We start from the raw sequence: 19,863 nt of genomic DNA on the forward strand, positions 1-19,863 counted from the left end.
TTTTGGCAAACTCCAAGCGGGCTGTCATGTGCCTTTTACTGAGGAGTGGCTTCCGTCTGGCCACTCTACCATAAAGGCCTGATTGGTGGAGCACTGCAGAGATGGTTGTCCTTCTGAAAGGTTCACCCATCTCCACAGAGGAACTCTGGAGCTCTGTCAGATTGACCATCGGATTCTTAGTCAGCTCCCTGATCAAGGCCCTTCTCCCCTGATTGCTCAGTTTGGCCGGGTGGCCAGCTCTTGGAAGAACCCTGGTGGTTGCAAACTTTTTACATTTAAGAATGATGGAGGCCACTTTGTTCTTGGGGACCTTCAATGCGTCATAAATGTTTTGGTAGTGTTCAGAATTTTAAAAATGATGACTACCCCATCTCTGTACCCCATACATTCAATTATCTGTAAGGTCTCTCAGTCAAGCAGTGAATTTCAAGCACAGATTCAACCACAAAGACCAGGGAGGTTTTCCAATGTTTTCGTAAAAAGAAGGGAACCTATTGGTAGATGGGTAAAAATATCCCTTTGAGCATGGTGCAGTTATTCATTACGCTTTGGATGGTGTATCAATACACCCAGTCACTACAAAGATACAGGAACCCTTTCCAACTCAGTTGCCAGAGAGGAAGGAAACTGCTCAGGGATTTCACCAATGGTGATTTTAAAACAGTTACAGAGTTTAATGGCTGAGATAGGAGATAACTGAGGATGGATCAACAACACTGTAGTTACTCCAGAAATAATAACATAAAGGACTGAGTGAAAATAAAGAAACATTTCCAGAATAAAAAATATATTTGCAATTAGGCACAAAAAAAATACTGAAAAGAATGTGGCAAAGCAATTAACTTTTTGTCCTGAATACAAAGCGTTATTCAACCTTCATATTTTCAAGGAAGATGGTGGCTGCATTATGTTATGGGTATGCTGGTCATCGGCAAGGACAAGCGAGTTTTTTTTTTAGGGAAAAATAAACCGAATAGAGCTAAGCAAAACGTGGTTCCGTCTGCTTTCCATCAGACACTAGGAGACAAATTCACTGTTCAGAAGGACAAGGCCAAATTTACAATCCAGGTGTGCAAAGCTCTTGGAGATGTCACGATCGTCGTATGAAGCCGACCAAAATGCAGCGTGGTATGTGTTCATGATGATTTTTTTTTAAATACAAAACAAAAAGAAAGCTATAATGAGAACTGAACACTGAATCACCCAACAAACAAACTATACAAAACAATAAGGCTACCTAAGTATGATAACGACCGTGACGCTATAATGAGAACTGTGCTGAACACAAGCAACTAACAGACAATCACCCAACAAACAAACAGTGAATCCCAGGCTACCTAAGTATGATTCTCAATCCCAGGCTACCTAAGTATGATTCTCAATCAGAGACAACTAATGACACCTGCCTCTGATTGAGAACCATACTAGGCCGAAACATAGAAATACCCAAAATCATAGAAAAACAAACATAGACTTCCCACCCCAACTCTCGCCCTGACCAGCCTAAATAATGACAAAACAAAGGAAATAAAGGTCAGACAGGAGAGATGTCCAGAAAAGACTGTAAAAAGCTGTAATCGCAGCCAAAGGTTATTCTAACATGTATTGACTCAGCGGGTTGAATACTTCATTAATCAAGATATATTAGTGTTTTATTTTACATTAATAAAAAAATCTGTTTGAATTGTTCTTCCACTTTGACATTACAGAGTATTTTGTGAAGTTCATTGACTAAAAAATGTACAATTAAATCAATGTTAATCCCAATTTCAAACTAATTAGGTAGGTAGGAAACATCTTCCAGCCCCAGTCTAACTGTCTGATACAGACTCAGGTAGGAAACATCTTCCAGCCCCAGTCTAACTGTCTGATACAGACTCAGGTAGGAAACATCTTCCAGTCCCAGTCTAACTGTCTGATACAGACTCAGGTAGGAAACATCTTCCAGCCCCAGTCTAACTGATACAGACTCAGGTAGGAAACATCTTCCAGCCCCAGTCTAACTGATACAGACTCAGGTAGGAAACATCTTCCAGCCCCAGTCTAACTGTCTGATACAGACTCAGGTAGGAAACATCTTCCAGCCCCAGTCTAACTGTCTGATACAGACTCAGGTAGGAAACATCTTCCAGTCCCAGTCTAACAGTCTGATACAGACTCAGGTAGGAAACATCTTCCAGCCCCAGTCTAACTGATACAGACTCAGGTAGGAAACATCTTCCAGCCCCAGTCTAACTGTCTGATACAGACTCAGGTAGGAAACATCTTCCAGCCCCAGTCTAATCTGATACAGACTCAGGTAGGAAACATCTTCCAGCCCCAGTCTAACAGTCTGATACAGACTCAGGTAGGAAACACCTTCCAGCCCCAGTCTAACTGTCTGATACAGACAGGTAGGAAACATCAGGTAGGTAGGAAACATCTTCCAGTCCCCAGTCTACAACTGAAACATCTTCCAGATACAGACTCAGGTAGGAAACATCTTCAGGTAGGAAACATCTTCACAGCCCCAGTCTAACACAGTCTGATACAGACTCAGGTAGGAAACATCTTCCAGCCCCAGTCTGATACAGACTCAGGTAGGAAACATCTTCCAGCCCCAGTCTAACTGATACAGACTCAGGTAGGAAACATCTTCCAGGTCTGATACAGACTCAGGTAGGAAACATCTTCCAGCCCCAGTCTAACTGATACAGACTCAGGTAGGAAACATCTTCCAGCCCCAGTCTAACAGTCTGATACAGACTCAGGTAGGAAACATCTTCCAGCCCCAGTCTAACCGTCTGATACAGAGACAGAGACTCAGGGAAACATCTTCCAGCCCCAGTCTAACTGTCTAACAGACTCAATAGAATCTTGACATGTCTCTATTCATCAGACTCTAATCTTGAGACATTCAACAGACGGTGAAACTTAAAACTCTGTCCAGAAACAAAACCATCTTCCAGCCCCTTCCCCTGTCTGATACAGACTCAGGTAGGAAACATCTTCCAGCCCCTCCTGACAGAGACAGAGAGGAAATATCTGATCCTCTAACTCCCATCCATGTCTCTATTCATCATCTCTAACTTCTTTCCTCTGACTCTCTTTCCAGAAACAAAACCCTCTCCTCTCTCCCCCTCTTCTCTCCCCTCTCTCCCAGCCTCTCCCCTCCTCTTCTCATCTCCTCTCCCCTCTCCTCATCTGGCCTGGAATACGTCTGAATCACAAACCAGGAATCAAATCAAATTATATTTGTCACATACACATGGTTAGCAGATGTTAATGTGAGTGTAGCGAAATTTTTTTTTTATTTTTTTTTTTAAGTCTGAGGAACGTTATAATTAAAAGGAGGGGAAGGAGGCCAACGAGAACAACGTACAAAATGACAAAGGCGTAGTTTAGTGTCTGCCGTGATCTTGATCCTGCTTAGCTTTGGTTGCGTCCCAAATGGCACCCTATTCCCTATATAGTGCACTATTTTAGAATGAGGGCACATAGGGCTCTGGTCAAAAGTAGTGCACTATATAGGGACATGTGGGACATAACCTATCTGAGTGATCTGACAGGAGAGGAGAGATCCTGGTGATGATGACAGCAGACTTATTATGTCTGATGAAAAGGCCTGCCACTCACAGCTCTGCCTCTGTCTGGTCCTCCGCCAACACACTCAGTACTATCAGTGGGCTCTCATAGAGAACAGAACAGGTCAGGACCATACAGCAGTGGATTCTGGGTAATGGAGAGTACAGTACTATTATATTGTAGACTGATTAGACCTACCACAGGATGAGTAAACACTTCCCCCTCTGAGGACATGGGCTGACCAGGAATAACATTTGCAAACCATTATGTATGAGTATATAACTGGAAGTACCAATCAAAAGAGAGGGAGGATCTTTAGCCAAGTTAAATAAACCAACAGCAGTTTAAAGAATGAACAAGAACCTTCAGCACCACAGCTTCATGTGCATCATAAAACCAAAACCAAAAACAACAACATTTCAGTCAATCAATTCATTCAGTCATTGGTTGATTGTAATAACAACATAGATGACCTACCTAGAGCAGTTACGCCGAAGCCAGGTGGACAGGACGTGTGTTTGATGCAGAACTCCACCACCAGGTGGTAGCCTGGGATACACTCACACAGCTGGTCGTGGGTTCTGTTACACTCCTGACTGACCAGCTGCCTCTCCTTGCAGACGGTCGTGCAGTATTGGCAGCTGTCGCCCCAGTGCCAGTGTTCTGAGAAGGACCGCTCGGGGCACGGCGAGCAGGCGGTGGGGGTTTCGGCGGTACAGTGGGTCAGGACGGCCGTGCCGGGCGGACACTGGTCACACAGGAGGAGTTCAGAGGTCAAGGGGTCGTAGTGCTGGTACTTAGGGGGTGGGACCTCGTGGAACGCCCAGGAGAAGGAAATGGCGAAGAGCTGTGGAGAAATAGAGAGAGAGAGGAGAGAGGGGAGAGAGAGAGAGGGGGAGAGAGAGAGGGGGAGAAAGAGAGAGGGGGGAGAGAGAGAGAGGGGAGAGAAAGAGAGAGAGGAGAGAAAGAGAGAGGGAGAGAAAGATAGTGGGGAAATGAAAAGAGAACAGAGAAAGAGGAGGGAGAAGAGTTGAGAACAGAGGGAGAGAGAGGGGAGAGAGAGGTGAAAAAGAGAGACAAAGGGAGAGAGAACAGAGAGGAGAACCACCAGATTAGACAGAGAACGTTTACAGCCTATCTGATGCCAGAGAGAGAGCGTTCAGGGTTTGTGATTGAAGTGTAAAAGCCTGGGGTGATTGACTGGTGAAATGTTAAGAAGCCAGAACAGGCAGGAGAAATAGAGAGAGATGATTGAAAGATAAAGCAGCAGAATCAGCAGAACAGAGATGGAGGGAGAAGCCAGTTGAGAACAGATGTCCCTCAAAACCTCCTGCAGCACTGTAAGGCCTTGGCCTGGGGAGAGACTGGCCTGGGGTGCCCTAACTGGCCTGGGGTGACAACTGGAGGGAGAACTATACTGGCCTGGGGTGACCTAGACTGGCCTGGGGTGACCTATACTGGCCTGGGGTGACCTATACTGGCCTGGGGTGACCTATACTGGCCTGGGGTGACTTATACTGGCCTGGTGTGACCTATACTGGCCTGGTGTGACCTATCAACTGGGGTGACTTAAACTGACCTGGCCTGGGGTGTTGTGATTGACCTATACTGGCCTGGGGTGACCTAACTGGCCTGGGGTGATTGCCTGGTGACTAAACTGACCTGGTTATATGACCTGGCCAGAAACCAGGCAATACTGGCCTAAATAGGGACCTGACGTGTCTGTGATTGACCAGTGACTTGGGGTGGCCAAACTGGCCTTGGGTGACCACTGGCCTGGGGTGTAAGCAAGGCCTGGGGGAGCCTATACTGGCCCGGCCTGCTGTGGCCTAGATGGCCCGGCCTCCTATACTCTTGAGGTGACCTATACTGGCAGGTGACCTATACTGGCTAAGGTGACCTATACTGTCCTGGCCTGGAACCTACACTGTCCTGGCCAGTGACCAACTGTCTGGCCTCAGAATCTCCTGCAGCACTGTATAGTGCCTACTGGCCTGGGGTGACCTAAACTGGCCTGGGGTGACCTATACTGGCCTGGGGTGACCTATACTGGCCTGACCTATACTGGCTTGGGGTGACCTATACTGGCTTACTGGATGACCTATACTGGCTGCAGGCCAAATAAACATGGACCATGGAGACTGAAAACCTGGCCTGGAGTAGACTGACTTTCCCTAAGTCCCCTCTTACCTTGAGGTGACCTTACTCTGTACCCTGGGGTGACCTTACTCTTCCTTACTGGCCCTTACTGGCTTCAGTCTACTGGCAGACCAAATCCAGGCCTAAATCCTTACTAAACCGGTTAGCTGATTTAAATCTTCTTACTGTAAACTGTCAGCTAAATACCTTACTGTAAACTGTCAGCTAAATACCTTACTGTAAACTGTCAGCTAAATACCTTACTGTAAACTGTCAGCTAAATACCTTACTGTAAACTGTCAGATAAATACCTTACTGTAAACTGTCAGATAAATACCTTACTGTAAACTGTTAAACCCATGCAAGTTGCTTGTTTTACTCCCGGGAAATGCCCCTGTGCATTCTGTATATGGAAGTTCTGGAATAAAGACATTGTTGAACTTTTGACCTTTCACCATTCAGTTGGAAGTCACCATTCAATGACATTCTGCTACAGAGCTCTAGACCCAAATTACACGCTGCTCTGTCGCCCATAATTACAATGTTCTGATCATCTGAAGGGAAGTCACATTGGATGACTCCTGTGGCCGTTCGCCAGCTGAGAGGGAATACAGCTGGAGTGTGTACATCCCCTCAATCAGACAGAGGCTTAGTGGCTCAGCGGTCTTAAGGCGATGCATCTCAGTGCTAGAGGCGTCACTACAGACCCTGGTTCGATTCCAGGCTGTATCACAACCGGCCGTGATTGGGAGTCCCATAGGGCGGCGCACAATTGGCCCAGCGTCGTTAGGGTTTGGCCGGAGTAGGCTGTCATTGTAAATAAGAATTTGTTCTGAACTGACTTGCCTAGTTAAAATAGAAATATGGCTCCCTATGTAGTGCACTCCTTTTGACCAGGGCCCATAGGGCTATATAGGGAATCGGGTGCAATTTGGGACGCATAAAGAGTTTACTAGGGTATTACACAGTAGTCAGTCAAGGAGATGTTATTCTGCTCGTCAGTGTCCAAACCGCTGAAATCAGGGCAGGAGCGTGATTTAAATAACAACATACTACTTCCTCTGACTAACTCAGGCTATGGAGCGTGATTTAAAAAACAAAATACTACTTCCTCTGACTAACTCAGGCTATGGAGCGTGATTTAAAAAACAACATACTACTTCCTCTGACTAACTCAGGCTATGGAGCGTGATTTAAAAAACAAAATACTACTTCCTCTGACTAACTCAGGCTATGGAGCGTGATTTAAAAAACAACATACTACTTCCTCTGACTAACTCAGGCTATGGAGCGTGATTTAAAAAACAACATACTACTTCCTCTGACTAACTCAGGCTATGGAGCGTGATTTAAAAAACAAAATACTACTTCCTCTGACTAACTCAGGTTATGGAGCGTGATTTAAAAAACAACATACTACTTCCTCTGACTAACTCAGGCTATGGAGCGTGATTTAAAAAACAAAATACTACTTCCTCTGACTAACTCAGGCTATGGAGCGTGATTTAAAAAACAAAATACTACTTCCTCTGACTAACTCAGGCTATGGAGCGTGATTTAAAAAACAAAATACTACTTCCTCTGACTAACTCAGGCTATGGAGCGTGATTTAAAAAACAAAATACTACTTCCTCTGACTAACTCAGGCTATGGAGCGTGATTTAAAAAAACAAAATACTACTTCCTCTGACTAACTCAGGTTATGGAGCGTGATTTAAAAAACAAAATACTACTTCCTCTGACTAACTCAGGCTATGGAGCGTGATTTAAATAAACAACATACTACTTCCTCTGACTAACTCAGGCTATGGAGCGTGATTTAAAAAACAAAATACTACTTCCTCTGACTAACTCAGGCTATGGAGCGTGATTTAAAAAACAAAATACTACTTCCTCTGACTAACTCAGGCTATGGAGCGTGATTTAAAAAACAAAATACTACTTCCTCTGACTAACTCAGGCTATGGAGCGTGATTTAAAAAACAAAATACTACTTCCTCTGACTAACTCAGGCTATGGAGCGTGATTTAAAAAACAAAATACTACTTCCTCTGACTAACTCAGGCTATGGAGCGTGATTTAAAAAAACAAAATACTACTTCCTCTGACTAACTCAGGCTATGGAGCGTGATTTAAAAAACAAAATACTACTTCCTCTGACTAACTCAGGTTATGGAGCGTGATTTAAAAAACAAAATACTACTTCCTCTGACTAACTCAGGCTATGGAGCGTGATTTAAAAAACAAAATACTACTTCCTCTGACTAACTCAGGCTATGGAGCGTGATTTAAAAAACAAAATACTACTTCCTCTGACTAACTCAGGCTATGGAGCGTGATTTAAAAAACAAAATACTACTTCCTCTGACTAACTCAGGCTATGGAGCGTGATTTAAAAAACAACATACTACTTCCTCTGACTAACTCAGGCTATGGAGTGTGATTTAAAAAACAAAATACTACTTCCTCTGACTAACTCAGGCTATGGTTTTCCGTGATTTAAAAAACAAAATACTACTTCCTCTGACTAAAGTGCTATAGCCTATCTGTTTTTCCACTAAGGACCATCTAGGTATGACAGGAAGTCATTTCCAGTATCACTTCCCTAGGGCTTGTCAACAGAGGAGGAACACACCCATAGCAGCTGACAGTAGTGCACGCATTGGAGGTTCCCTAGGGCTGGTCCCAAATGGCACTCCTAGGGTCCCCATAGGGCTCTGGTCAGGATATAGGGAATAGGGTCCCCATAGGGCTCTGGTCAACAGTAGTGCACTATATAGGGAATAGGGTCCCCATAGGGCTCTGGTCAACAGTAGTGCACTATATAGGGAATAGGGTCCCCATAGGGCTCTGGTCAACAGTAGTGCACTATATAGGGAATAGGGTCCCCATAGGGCTCTGGTCAACAGTAGTGCACTATATAGGGAATAGGGTCCCCATAGGGCTCTGGTCAACAGTAGTGCACTATATAGGGAATAGGGTCCCCATTTGGTCAACAGTGCCATTTAGGGAATAGGGTTCCCATACTGGTCAACAGTAGTGCACAGACTTAGGTAATGTCCCCACTATCTCTGGTCAACAGTTTCACTAGGGAATAGGGTTGCACTTCAACAGTTCACTTAGGGTCCCCATAGGGCTCTGGTCCTAATTTAGGGTGCCATTTATAGGGTGCCATTTAAGACACAGCCTTAGGTAATGTCCCAACTATCTCTCCTTCCTCCTAAAGTGTGCACTTGTTCACTTCCCTTAAAGCTTGATGCAGTCTTTTTAATTGTATTTTTAAACCATCACTGTGTGTGTTAATTTCATGAAAAGAACTCAAAATGTTTTTTTTAATCATTTCTTTCCCTAAGCTACCTTTTACCATTGAAATGCTCAGTCCGATCGTGTGGGCGTGTCGATACACATTTTTAAACGTTTACAATACACGGCCCTGATTGGCGGATAGGATGGTCTAGACTCGAGCAGGAGTCTCCAACATCACGAGCTACCAGAAGCTCACAGCCTACCTATGAGTAGCTAAATCAACACAACATTGACATTATCCCACCCCTGGTTAGCCACTATTGGCTTAAAAAGCCAAACCTAACACAATATCTGCCAATTCATTTCCAGCAATATTGCCCCTGTCTGTCGGTGTGGTGCGCGCGTATGTCTATCACTCCGTGTGTATCATGTTGATGTGATAACCATCTTGTTGGTTGATTGAAATACTTTCCCCAAAAAACACTCTCATATAAATGGTAACTGAAAAGTAGGCTTGTCATCTGGCACAAGTATTTAATGAGTAGATATAATTTGTATGTATAATTTGTTATTTGCTAACGTCGCCATAGAATGAGTAGCAGCAGTATAAAACCATCACCAGACCGGCTGGTTAGACGGCACATTCCTCACGCGCTACATATTAAAGGGACAGACGCCCAATTAAAGAGGAATTACACAAAACCCCAGACAATGGTCTTCTGATGTGATGTCATCATTAACATGGACTCAGAACATCTATTGGAGTTGTTTATTAACCCTTATTTTACCAGGCATGTTGTCAGAAAACATAGTACACTACTTTCTGTTGTACACTAAGGACCAGGGGAAGAGTTGACAACATAGTACACTACTTTCTGTTGAACACTAAGGACCAGGGAAGAGTTGACAACATAGTACACTACTTTCTGTTGTACACTAAGGACCAGGGGAAGAGTTGACAACATAGTACACTACTTTCTGTTGTACACTAAGGACCAGGGAAGAGTTAATAACATAGTACACTACTTTCTGTTGTACACTAAGGACCAGGGGAAGAGTTGATAACATAGTACACTACAGAAAGTTGTACACTAAGGACCAGGGGAAGAGTTGACAACATAGTACACTACTTTCTGTTGAACACTAAGGACCAGGGAAGAGTTGACTAACATAGTACACTACTTTCTGTTGTACACTAAGGACCAGGGAAGAGTTGATAACATAGTACTACTTTCTGTTGTACACTAAGGACCAGGGGAAGAGTTGACAACATAGTACACTACTTTCTGTTGAACACTAAGGACCAGGGGAAGAGTTGACAACATAGTACACTACTTTTCTGTTGTACACTAAGGACCAGGGGAAGAGTTGACAACATAGTACACTACTTTCTGTTGTACACTAAGGACCAGGGGGAGAGTTGATGACATAGTACACTACTTTCTGTTGAACACTAAGGACCAGGGGAAGAGTTGATGACATAGTACACTACTTTCTGTTGAACACTAAGGACCAGGGGAAGAGAAGAAGAGAAGAAGAGAAGAAGAGAAGAAGAGAAGGATGTACCTATTTGAAAGTTTGAAAACAAATGAGTAGCTTGTGATGTGTTTTTTTTTTTAAGTAGCTCTCGTGCTTGAAAAGGTTGGAGAACCCTGCTGTAGAGCCTACCTCGTTAACCTCTTCAAATAGAACTGCTCATTGGTCAGAATAATCTAATCGTATTGTGATGTCATGCTGTGGCAGAAAAACTCCATCCCACCTGAACAGGCTTTTTCTTTGAAAAAAAAGCTCTTATACTAAAAGGACATTATCATAATTTTCACAATTTGAGAGTGTAATTTCGACCTCAAAGTGCTGAAATAACATGAATGAAACTGTAAAATCACTGCACTGCCCTTTTAACTCATTTGAAAGGAGACGACTGGTATAAGAAATATGGTGTAAATTCCCACGAGCCCACATCCCTGCACCAATCCAATGCTTTTAGAGTTGTGGGAAGTAGTGAACGAACGCACACATCAGTAGAAAGTAGACTCGCCTCCAGACGTTCTAAGTTCGGTAAAAAAAAAAACAAGACTACGGAGTGTACACACAGCGGTAAGTCTCTTTGGATAACAGTCGGCTATATGGTATACATCATTAGGTCTATTACAATGGAGGAGCAGAAGGCTGGAGAGCTGAGGGATGGATGGATGGAGTCAGTACTGCTGTTCAGGAGGTCTGCCTGCGGATTTCAGCTCTTCAGAGACATCAAAACACACACAGACTGACCCAGCCCTCTGCCTCTAACTAGACTGACTGCTGTAAAATCCCCCCCCCCATTAAAAGGCCTCAGAGGCTACATCCCAAAATGGCACCCTATTCCCTACATAGTGCACTACTTTAGACCAGAGCCCTATGGCACCCTATTCCCTACACATAGTGCACTACTTTAGACCAAAGTCCTATGGGCCCTGGTCAAAAGAGTACACTGAATAGGGATTAGGGTGCTATTTGGGACACACAAGTGGGAGGCCTGGCATCAAACAGCTGTCTTGATGAAATCCTAAAACCATCAACGACCCCAGCAGCTATGGGCAGATGGGTCGGTCCCCATAACACCCATAACAAATCAAATGTTATTATACAGATGAGATGGGTTGGTACCCATAATACCCAGATCAAATCAAATGTTATTATACAGATGAGATGGGTCGGTACCCATAATACCCAGATCAAATCAAATGTTATTATACAGATGAGATGGGTCGGTCCCCATAATACCCAGATCAAATCAAATGTTATTATACAGATGAGATGGGTCGGTCCCCATAATACCCAGATCAAATCAAATGTTATTATACAGCCATGAGATGGGTCGGTCCCCATAATACCCAGATCAAATCAAATGTTATTATACAGATGAGATGGGTCGGTCCCCATAATACCCAGATCAAATCAAATGTTATTATACAGATGAGATGGGTCGGTACCCATAATACCCAGATCAAATCAAATGTTATTATACAGATGAGATGGGTCGGTACCCATAATACCCAGATCAAATCAAATGTTATTATACAGATGAGATAATAAACCTAGGAGAATGACAAATCTGGCACGTTCAACTCTTACAATCAAATCAAATGTTATTTGTCACATGCGCCCGAATACAACAGGTGTAGTAGACCTTACAGTGACATGCTGAATACAACAGGTGTAGTAGACCTTACAGTGAAATGCTGAATACAACAGGTGTAGTAGACCTTACAGTGACATGCTGAATATAACAGGTGTAGTAGACCTTACAGTGAAATGCTGAATATAACAGGTGTAGTAGACCTCACAGTGAAATGCTGAATACAACAGGTGTAGTAGACCTTACAGTGACATGCTGAATACAACAGGTGTAGTAGACCTTACAGTGAAATGCTGAATACAACAGGTGTAGTAGACCTTACAGTGAAATGCTGAATACAACAGGTGTAGTAGACCTCACAGTGAAATGCTGAATACAACAGGTGTAGTAGACCTTACAGTGAAATGCTGAATACAACAGGTGTAGTAGACCTTACAGTGAAATGCTGAATACAACAGGTGTAGTAGACCTTACAGTGAAATGCTGAATACAACAGGTGTAGATGACAGGTGTAGTAGACCTTACAGTGAAATGCTGAATACAACAGGTGTAGTAGACCTTACAGTGAATGCTGAATACAACAGGTGTAGATGACAGGTGTAGGTGATGACCTTACAGTGAAATGCTGAATACAACAGGTGTAGTAGACCTTACAGTGAAATGCTGAATACAACAGGTGTAGTAGACCTTACAGTGAAATGCTGAATACAACAGATGTAGTAGACCTTACAGTGAAATGCTGAATACAACAGGTGTAGTAGACCTTACAGTGACATGCTGAATACAACAGGTGTAGTAGACCTTACAGTGACATGCTGAATACAACAGGTGTAGTAGACCTTACAGTGACATGCTGAATACAACAGGTGTAGTAGACCTTACAGTGAAATGCTGAATACAACAGGTGTAGTAGACCTCACAGTGAAATGCTGAATACAACAGGTGTAGTAGACCTTACAGTGACATGCTGAATACAACAGGTGTAGTAGACCTTACAGTGAAATGCTGAATACAACAGGTGAAGTAGACCTTACAGTGAAATGCTGAATACAACAGGTGTAGTAGACCTCACAGTGAAATGCTGAATACAACAGGTGTAGTAGACCTTACAGTGAACTACTGAATACAACAGGTGTAGTAGACCTTACAGTGAAATGCTGAATACAACAGGTGTAGTAGACCTTACAGTGAAATGCTGAATACAACAGGTGTAGTAGACCTTACAGTGAAATGCTGAATACAACAGGTGTAGTAGACCTCACAGTGAAATGCTGAATACAACAGGTGTAGTAGACCTCACAGTGAAATGCTGAATACAACAGGTGTAGTAGACCTTACAGTGAAATGCTGAATACAACAGGTGTAGTAGACCTTACAGTGAAATGCTGAATACAACAGGTGTAGTAGACCTTACAGTGAAATGCTGAATACAACAGGTGTAGTAGACCTTACAGTGAAATGCTGAATTACAACAGGTGTAGTAGACCTTACAGTGAAATGCTGAATACAACAGGTGTAGTAGACCTCACAGTGAAATGCTGAATACAACAGGTGTAGTAGACCTTACAGTGAAATGCTGAATACAACAGGTGTAGTAGACCTCACAGTGAAATGCTGAATACAACAGGTGTAGTAGACCTTACAGGGAAATGCTGAATACAACAGGTGTAGTAGACCTTACAGTGAAATGCTGAATATAACAGGTGTAGTAGACCTCACAGTGAAATGCTGAATACAACAGGTGTAGTAGACCTCACAGTGAAATGCTGACTGACAAACCCTTAACGAACAATGCAGTTAAAAAAATATGAATAAGAAATAAAAGTCACAAATCAATATTTGGGTCAATAAAGTCCACCAACTAACTTTTAGAAACCTGTAACAGTACAGGCAGGTAGCCAAGTATTAAAGCAGAACAGTAGCAGCGATAGCAGAGATTCATACAGTATGTGTAACCATGCCAGAGTATGTCATTGATCTGCATATCATTTAGTCCCTGGCTGTGTTCCATTGTCTCTGATTGATGCAGCGTTACAACTAACAGATTATCATTTATGAGTGGGAGGCCGTAGCAACAGTTTGGCGCTGTCAACTGGGTATTTGTTAATGATTAACTAAAGATAATATAAACATTTCTGATGAAACTGAGTCTGATATATATACACTATATCAGACTCAGTTTCATCAGAAATGATTGAAACTGAGTCTTTCTTCATCAGAAATGTTTATATTATCTTTAGTTAATCATTAACAAATACCCAGTTGACCGCGCCAAACTCTTGCTACGGCCTCCCACTCATAAATTATAATCTGTTAGTTGTAACGCTGCATCAATCAGAGGACTAAATGTATATATATATTCTGTTTGTTTTTAAGGATTCTTTCAATAGACATTTCCACCAACTTCCGAGTCATTTTGGAGGATGTTTACACATACCACCTAACTCACCTGAGAACCAGGGTGGATCCCGAAACGGAAACGTGTTCCTGTAGTCATTTAGATGGCATCAGTCATGCTGTTTCCACAGTACGTGACAACAACTTAAAGAGTAGAGAAAAGGATAGAGACACTGTCTCTCAGTGTAGTAGAGAAAGGATAGAGACACTGTCTCTCAGTGTAGTAGAGAAAGGATAGAGACACTGTCTCTCAGTGTAGTAGAGAACAGGATAGAGACACTGTCTCTCAGTGTAGTAGAGAAAAGGATAGAGACACTGTCTCTCAGTGTAGTAGAAAAGGATAGAGACACTGTCTCTCAGTGTAGTAGAGAAAAGGATAGATAGAGACACTGTCTCTCAGTGTAGTAGAGAAAGGATAGAGACACTGTCTCTCAGTGTAGTAGAGAACAGGATAGAGACACTGTCTCTCAGTGTAGTAGAGAAAAGGATAGAGACACTGTCTCTCAGTGTAGTAGAGAAAAGGATAGAGACACTGTCTCTCAGTGTAGTAGAGAAAAGGATAGAGACACTGTCTCTCAGTGTAGTAGTGAAAGGATAGAGACACTGTCTCTCAGGATAGAGACACTGTCTCTCAGTGTAGTAGAGAAAAGGATAGAGACACTGTCTCTCAGTGTAGTAGAGAACAGGATAGAGACACTGTCTCTCAGTGTAGTAGAGAACAGGATAGAGACACTGTCTCTCAGTGTAGTAGAGAACAGGATAGAGACACTGTCTCTCAGTGTAGTAGAGAAAAGGATAGAGACACTGTCTCTCAGTGTAGTAGAGAAAAGGATAGAGACACTGTCTCTCAGTGTAGTAGAGAAAAGGATAGAGACACTGTCTCTCAGTGTTTCCATGTTATTAGAGTAGAGAAAAGGATAGAGACACTGTCTCTCAGTGTTTCCATGTTATTAGAGTAGAGAAAAGGATAGAGACACTGTCTCTCAGTGTTTCCATGCTATTAGAGTAGAGAAAAGGATAGAGACACTGTCTCTCAGTGTTTCCATGCTATTAGAGTAGAGAAAAGGATAGAGACACTGTCTCTCAGTGTTTCCATGCTATTAGAGACACTGAGTAGAGTAGAAAGGATAGAGACACTGTCTCTCAGTGTAGTAGAGAAAAGGATAGAGACACTGTCTCTCAGTGTTTCCATGTTATTAGAGTAGAGAAAAGGATAGAGACACTGTCTCTCAGTGTTTCCATGTTATTAGAGTAGAGAAAAGGATAGAGACACTGTCTCTCAGTGTTTCCATGCTATTAGAGTAGAGAAAAGGATAGAGACACTGTCTCTCAGTGTCTCCATGCTATTAGAGTAGAGAAAAGGATAGAGACACTGTCTCTCAGTGTTTCCATGCTATTAGAGTAGAGAAAAGGATAGAGACACTGTCTCTCAGTGTTTCCATGCTATTAGAGTAGAGAAAAGGATAGAGACACTGTCTCTCAGTGTTTCCATGCTATTAGAGTAGACCGGTATGACAGAAACACTAACTGACGGCATCACTACTACTGTTGATGTAAAAGAGGAAGTTACTGTAGTCGCTGTAAAGAAGCTTCCCTTTAGGATGATGTGTTCCTTTCTTAATAAACGTTAGGTGGTGTGTGTGTGTCTGTGTGTAAAGCCTCAGTATTTGACAACAAACAAAAAATATTTGTGTTTATTCTGCAGGGCGTCATAGGGTGACCTTTTGACACATTTCTCTCTTGTCTCTCTGTCACCTCGTGAACGGCTCATTTTGGGGAAGTTGTCTGTAACAGACGCCACCGAGTGCAGACACCACCAGGGGCAGAGCATAAAGATAAAGAGTTAAAAGATAACAAGCCACATGTAGAACAAGCCACATGGAAGAATAGCTCACTGGCTCTGCTTTCACATTAATATCACCTGCATTCATTTACACAGAAGGCAAGTGTAGCCTATCATATCAGACACAATGTGTATCTGTGTTTCAATCATTCACACACACACACACACACACACAGAGGACACACACAACACACAGAGGACACACACACACACACACACACAGAGGACACACACACACACACACACACACACACACACACACACACACACACACACACACACACACACACACACACACACACACACACACACAGTTCAATGAGTTCAAAAATAGAATACGTTTATTTTCATACAAGTTCTCTCCTGGTTTTTAATCTGATACAGATCTCAACATGGACATATGCAAACCCCTTTATGAGGCCCAGATAGGAAGGACACCATGCAAAACACATCAAAGGAAACAACTTTCTGTACCAAAACAGAGAGGTGAGAACTACACTACCACCAGTGGAATATCCTATAGCATTATTATGGCACATCATCGCCTGACTACTAACACACCGTTGGGCCAGAAGCAGGCACTTTTAGGACAAATTCTCACAGCAGTCACTCACTATCTATGGAATCTTGATTCACTTCACATTGGTCCAACAGGAAATAAAAACATAACCTACATCTCAACTCCATTAGCCTAGCGGTTAGAGTGGAGGGACGGCAGGTAACCTAGTGGTTAGAGTGGGGGGACGGCAGGTAGCCTAGTGGTTAGAGTGGGGGGACGGCAGGTAGCCTAGTGGTTAGAGTGGAGGGACGGCAGGTAACCTAGCGGTTAGAGTGGAGGGACGGCAGGTAACCTAGTGGTTAGAGTGGAGGGACGGCAGGTAGCCTAGTGGTTAGAGTGTAGGGACGGCAGGTAACCTAGTGGTTAGAGTGGAGGGACGGCAGGTAACCTAGTGGTTAGAGTGGAGGGACGGCAGGTAGCCTAGTGGTTAGAGTGTAGGGACGGCAGGTAGCCTAGTGGTTAGAGTGGAGGGACGGCAGGTAACCTAGTGGTTAGAGTGGAGGGTAGCCTAGTGGGCAGCAGGTAACCTAGTGGTTAGAGTGGAGGGACGGCAGGTAGCCTAGTGGTTAGAGTGGAGGGACGGCAGGTAGCCTAGTGGTTAGAGTGGAGGGACGGCAGGTAGCCTAGTGGTTAGAGTGTAGGGACGGCAGGTAGCCTAGTGGTTAGAGTGGAGGGACGGCAGGTAACCTAGTGGTTAGAGTGGGGGGACGGCAGGTAGCCTAGTGGGGCAGCAGGTAACCTAGCGGTTAGAGTGGAGGGACGGCAGGTAGCCTAGTGGTTAGAGTGTAGGGACGGCAGGTAGCCTAGTGGTTAGAGTGGAGGGACGGCAGGTAACCTAGCGGTTAGAGTGGAGGGACGGCAGGTAACCTAGTGGTTAGAGTGGAGGGACGGCAGGTAGCCTAGTGGTTAGAGTGTAGGGACGGCAGGTAGCCTAGTGGTTAGAGTGGAGGGCGGCAGATAGCCTAGTGGTTAGAGTGGAGGGCGGCAGGTAGCCTAGTGGTTAGAGTGGAGGGGCGGCAGATAGCCTAGTGGTTAGAGTGGAGGGGCGGCAGGTAGCCTAGTGGTTAGAGTGGAGGGGCGGCAGGTAGCCTAGTGGTTAGAGTGTAGGGACAGGCAGGTAGCCTAGTGGTTAGAGGGTAGGGACGGCAGGTAGCCTAGTGGTTAGTGTGGAGGGGTGGCAGGTAGCCTAGTGGTTAGACTGGAGGGGCGGCAGGTACCCTAGTGGTTAGAGTGTAGGGACGGCAAGTAACCTAGTGGTTAGAGTGTAGGGACAGGCAGGTAGCCTAGTGGTTAGAGTGTAGGGACGGCAAGTAACCTAGTGGTTAGAGTGTAGGGACAGGCAGGTAGCCTAGTGGTTAGAGTGTAGGGACGGCAGGTAGCCTAGTGGTTAGAGTGTAGGGACGGCAGGTAGCCTAGTGGTTTGAGTGGAGGGGCGGCAGGTAGCCTAGTGGTTAGAGTGTAGGGACAGGCAGGTAGCCTAGTGGTTTGAGTGGAGGGGCGGCAGGTAGCCTAGTGGTTAGAGTGTAGGGACCGCAGGTAGCCTAGTGGTTTGAGTGGAGGGGCGGCAGGGTAGCCTAGTGGTTAGAGTGTAGGGACGGCAGGTAGCCTAGTGGTTAGAGTGTAGGGGCGGCAGGTAGTCTAGTGGTTAATCCCAGAGCTGAGAAGGTAAAAGTCGTTCTGCCCCCAAAAACAAGGCAGTTTACTCACAGTTCCTAGGCCATCATAGAAAATAAGAATTTGTTCTTAACTGACTTGCCTAGTTTAAATTAGTATTTTTTTAAATACAAAATTGACTCATTGTCACGTTTCATGCATGTCGCACAAATAAAAATAAATACTGATGCAGTTCATGGTTCCTTTTAAGGATTGGTTTAGGAAAATTAAACATGTTACGTGTAGGGGTGGGAACCATCTCTAACCAACAAGTTATGCAAATTCAGCCTGAAACGAATTGAGTCGTGACGGAGAGAGTTGAAAATACAATACACACCTATGCAGAAGAGTCATGTGGTCGAGAAATATAGCAGCATGTTGGTGTTTAGGCTCTATGAAGCCGGTACTATTTATAATAGTCATTGACGCATAAACATTATCGACTTAGTTTACATTAAAATACAAAATATGAAATATGTCAAATAAATCTGTTCAAAACTTTCGTTCATACAACGAGGTTTCAAAACAATCACAGTTAGAAACGTCTAGTTTCTACTAATATTAGTCTCCCCTTTCACCAAAGACCAAGAGCGACAATTTCTATAATCAAAGATGATTTAAACACAGAATAGACTACCTACCTGTGCTGCGTTTTGATGAAGGAGCGCATCGCATCGAATATAACCGGGATGTAATCGTTCATCTGCACACTGTTCTAATCTCACAATTCACTCGTTGGAATAATCTATTCACTCGTTGGAATAAACCCCTTCGCCAAACATAGTCCACGGAGAATATAAACAACGTGAAGGTAAAATACTCACCACGTGTAATTTCATTGCTGGCTGTGGTCTCATAACGTTAGCGCTCATCTCCGTCTCCTCTGTAGTAGAAATCCGTTAGGACGAACGAGGTTGTTTCCATACTTATAGTTAGGAAGTGTGCCCACCCACTTTGGTGGCATTACGACTAGCGGGCTTCTTCGCGTTGCCTTCTTACAGGGTTTCTCCTTCAAATAAATGCATACTTGCTATGATTGCGTCATCACTTACGTAGACTATAGAGGCAGTTTTTTTATCCACCTATGGTTTAGCACTGGAAATAAAATGAATATTTACAATTTGATGTATAATGCCGTTAACTCATATGAACAATAGCCTTTTTTAAGTTATTTAAAAAAAATAGTTATTCAAATAATGAAATGAACAAAGGAGGGCATTGATCATTCTTGCCTAACGCCTATACTGCCGAATGTTTAGGTTGTTGTTGTCTCCTTCCTGGATGGGGAAGACCAGGTATTGGTCCAGAGAGAGATTGGGTGACCAGGTATTGGTCCAGAGAGAG

The 19,863-nt window shown here is 43.7% G+C and overlaps 1 protein-coding gene across 2 annotated transcripts in view; it reads right to left on the reverse strand.

Moving 5' to 3' along the window:
- The window catches only part of LOC127928768 (tumor necrosis factor receptor superfamily member 11B-like), a 41,964-nt gene extending 22,414 nt beyond the window's left edge, over positions 1 to 19,550 (reverse strand). The window contains exons 1-2 of one of the 2 annotated variants that reach the window (XM_052516125.1): positions 19,344 to 19,538; positions 4,042 to 4,411 (exon numbers count right to left, since the gene is read on the reverse strand). In XM_052516125.1, coding sequence (XP_052372085.1) covers positions 4,042 to 4,411; positions 19,344 to 19,391 — 418 coding nt within the window. In that variant the 5' untranslated portion in view covers positions 19,392 to 19,538. Of the gene's footprint in view, positions 1 to 4,041; positions 4,412 to 19,343 lie in introns of both variants that reach the window. The other variant, XM_052516124.1, reaches the window with a different exon arrangement.
- Positions 19,551 to 19,863: the final 313 nt, after the last annotated feature.

This window comes from Oncorhynchus keta, unplaced genomic scaffold (genome assembly GCF_023373465.1).
Source record: "Oncorhynchus keta strain PuntledgeMale-10-30-2019 unplaced genomic scaffold, Oket_V2 Un_scaffold_3956_pilon_pilon, whole genome shotgun sequence".
Taxonomy (NCBI): Eukaryota; Metazoa; Chordata; class Actinopteri; order Salmoniformes; family Salmonidae; genus Oncorhynchus; species Oncorhynchus keta.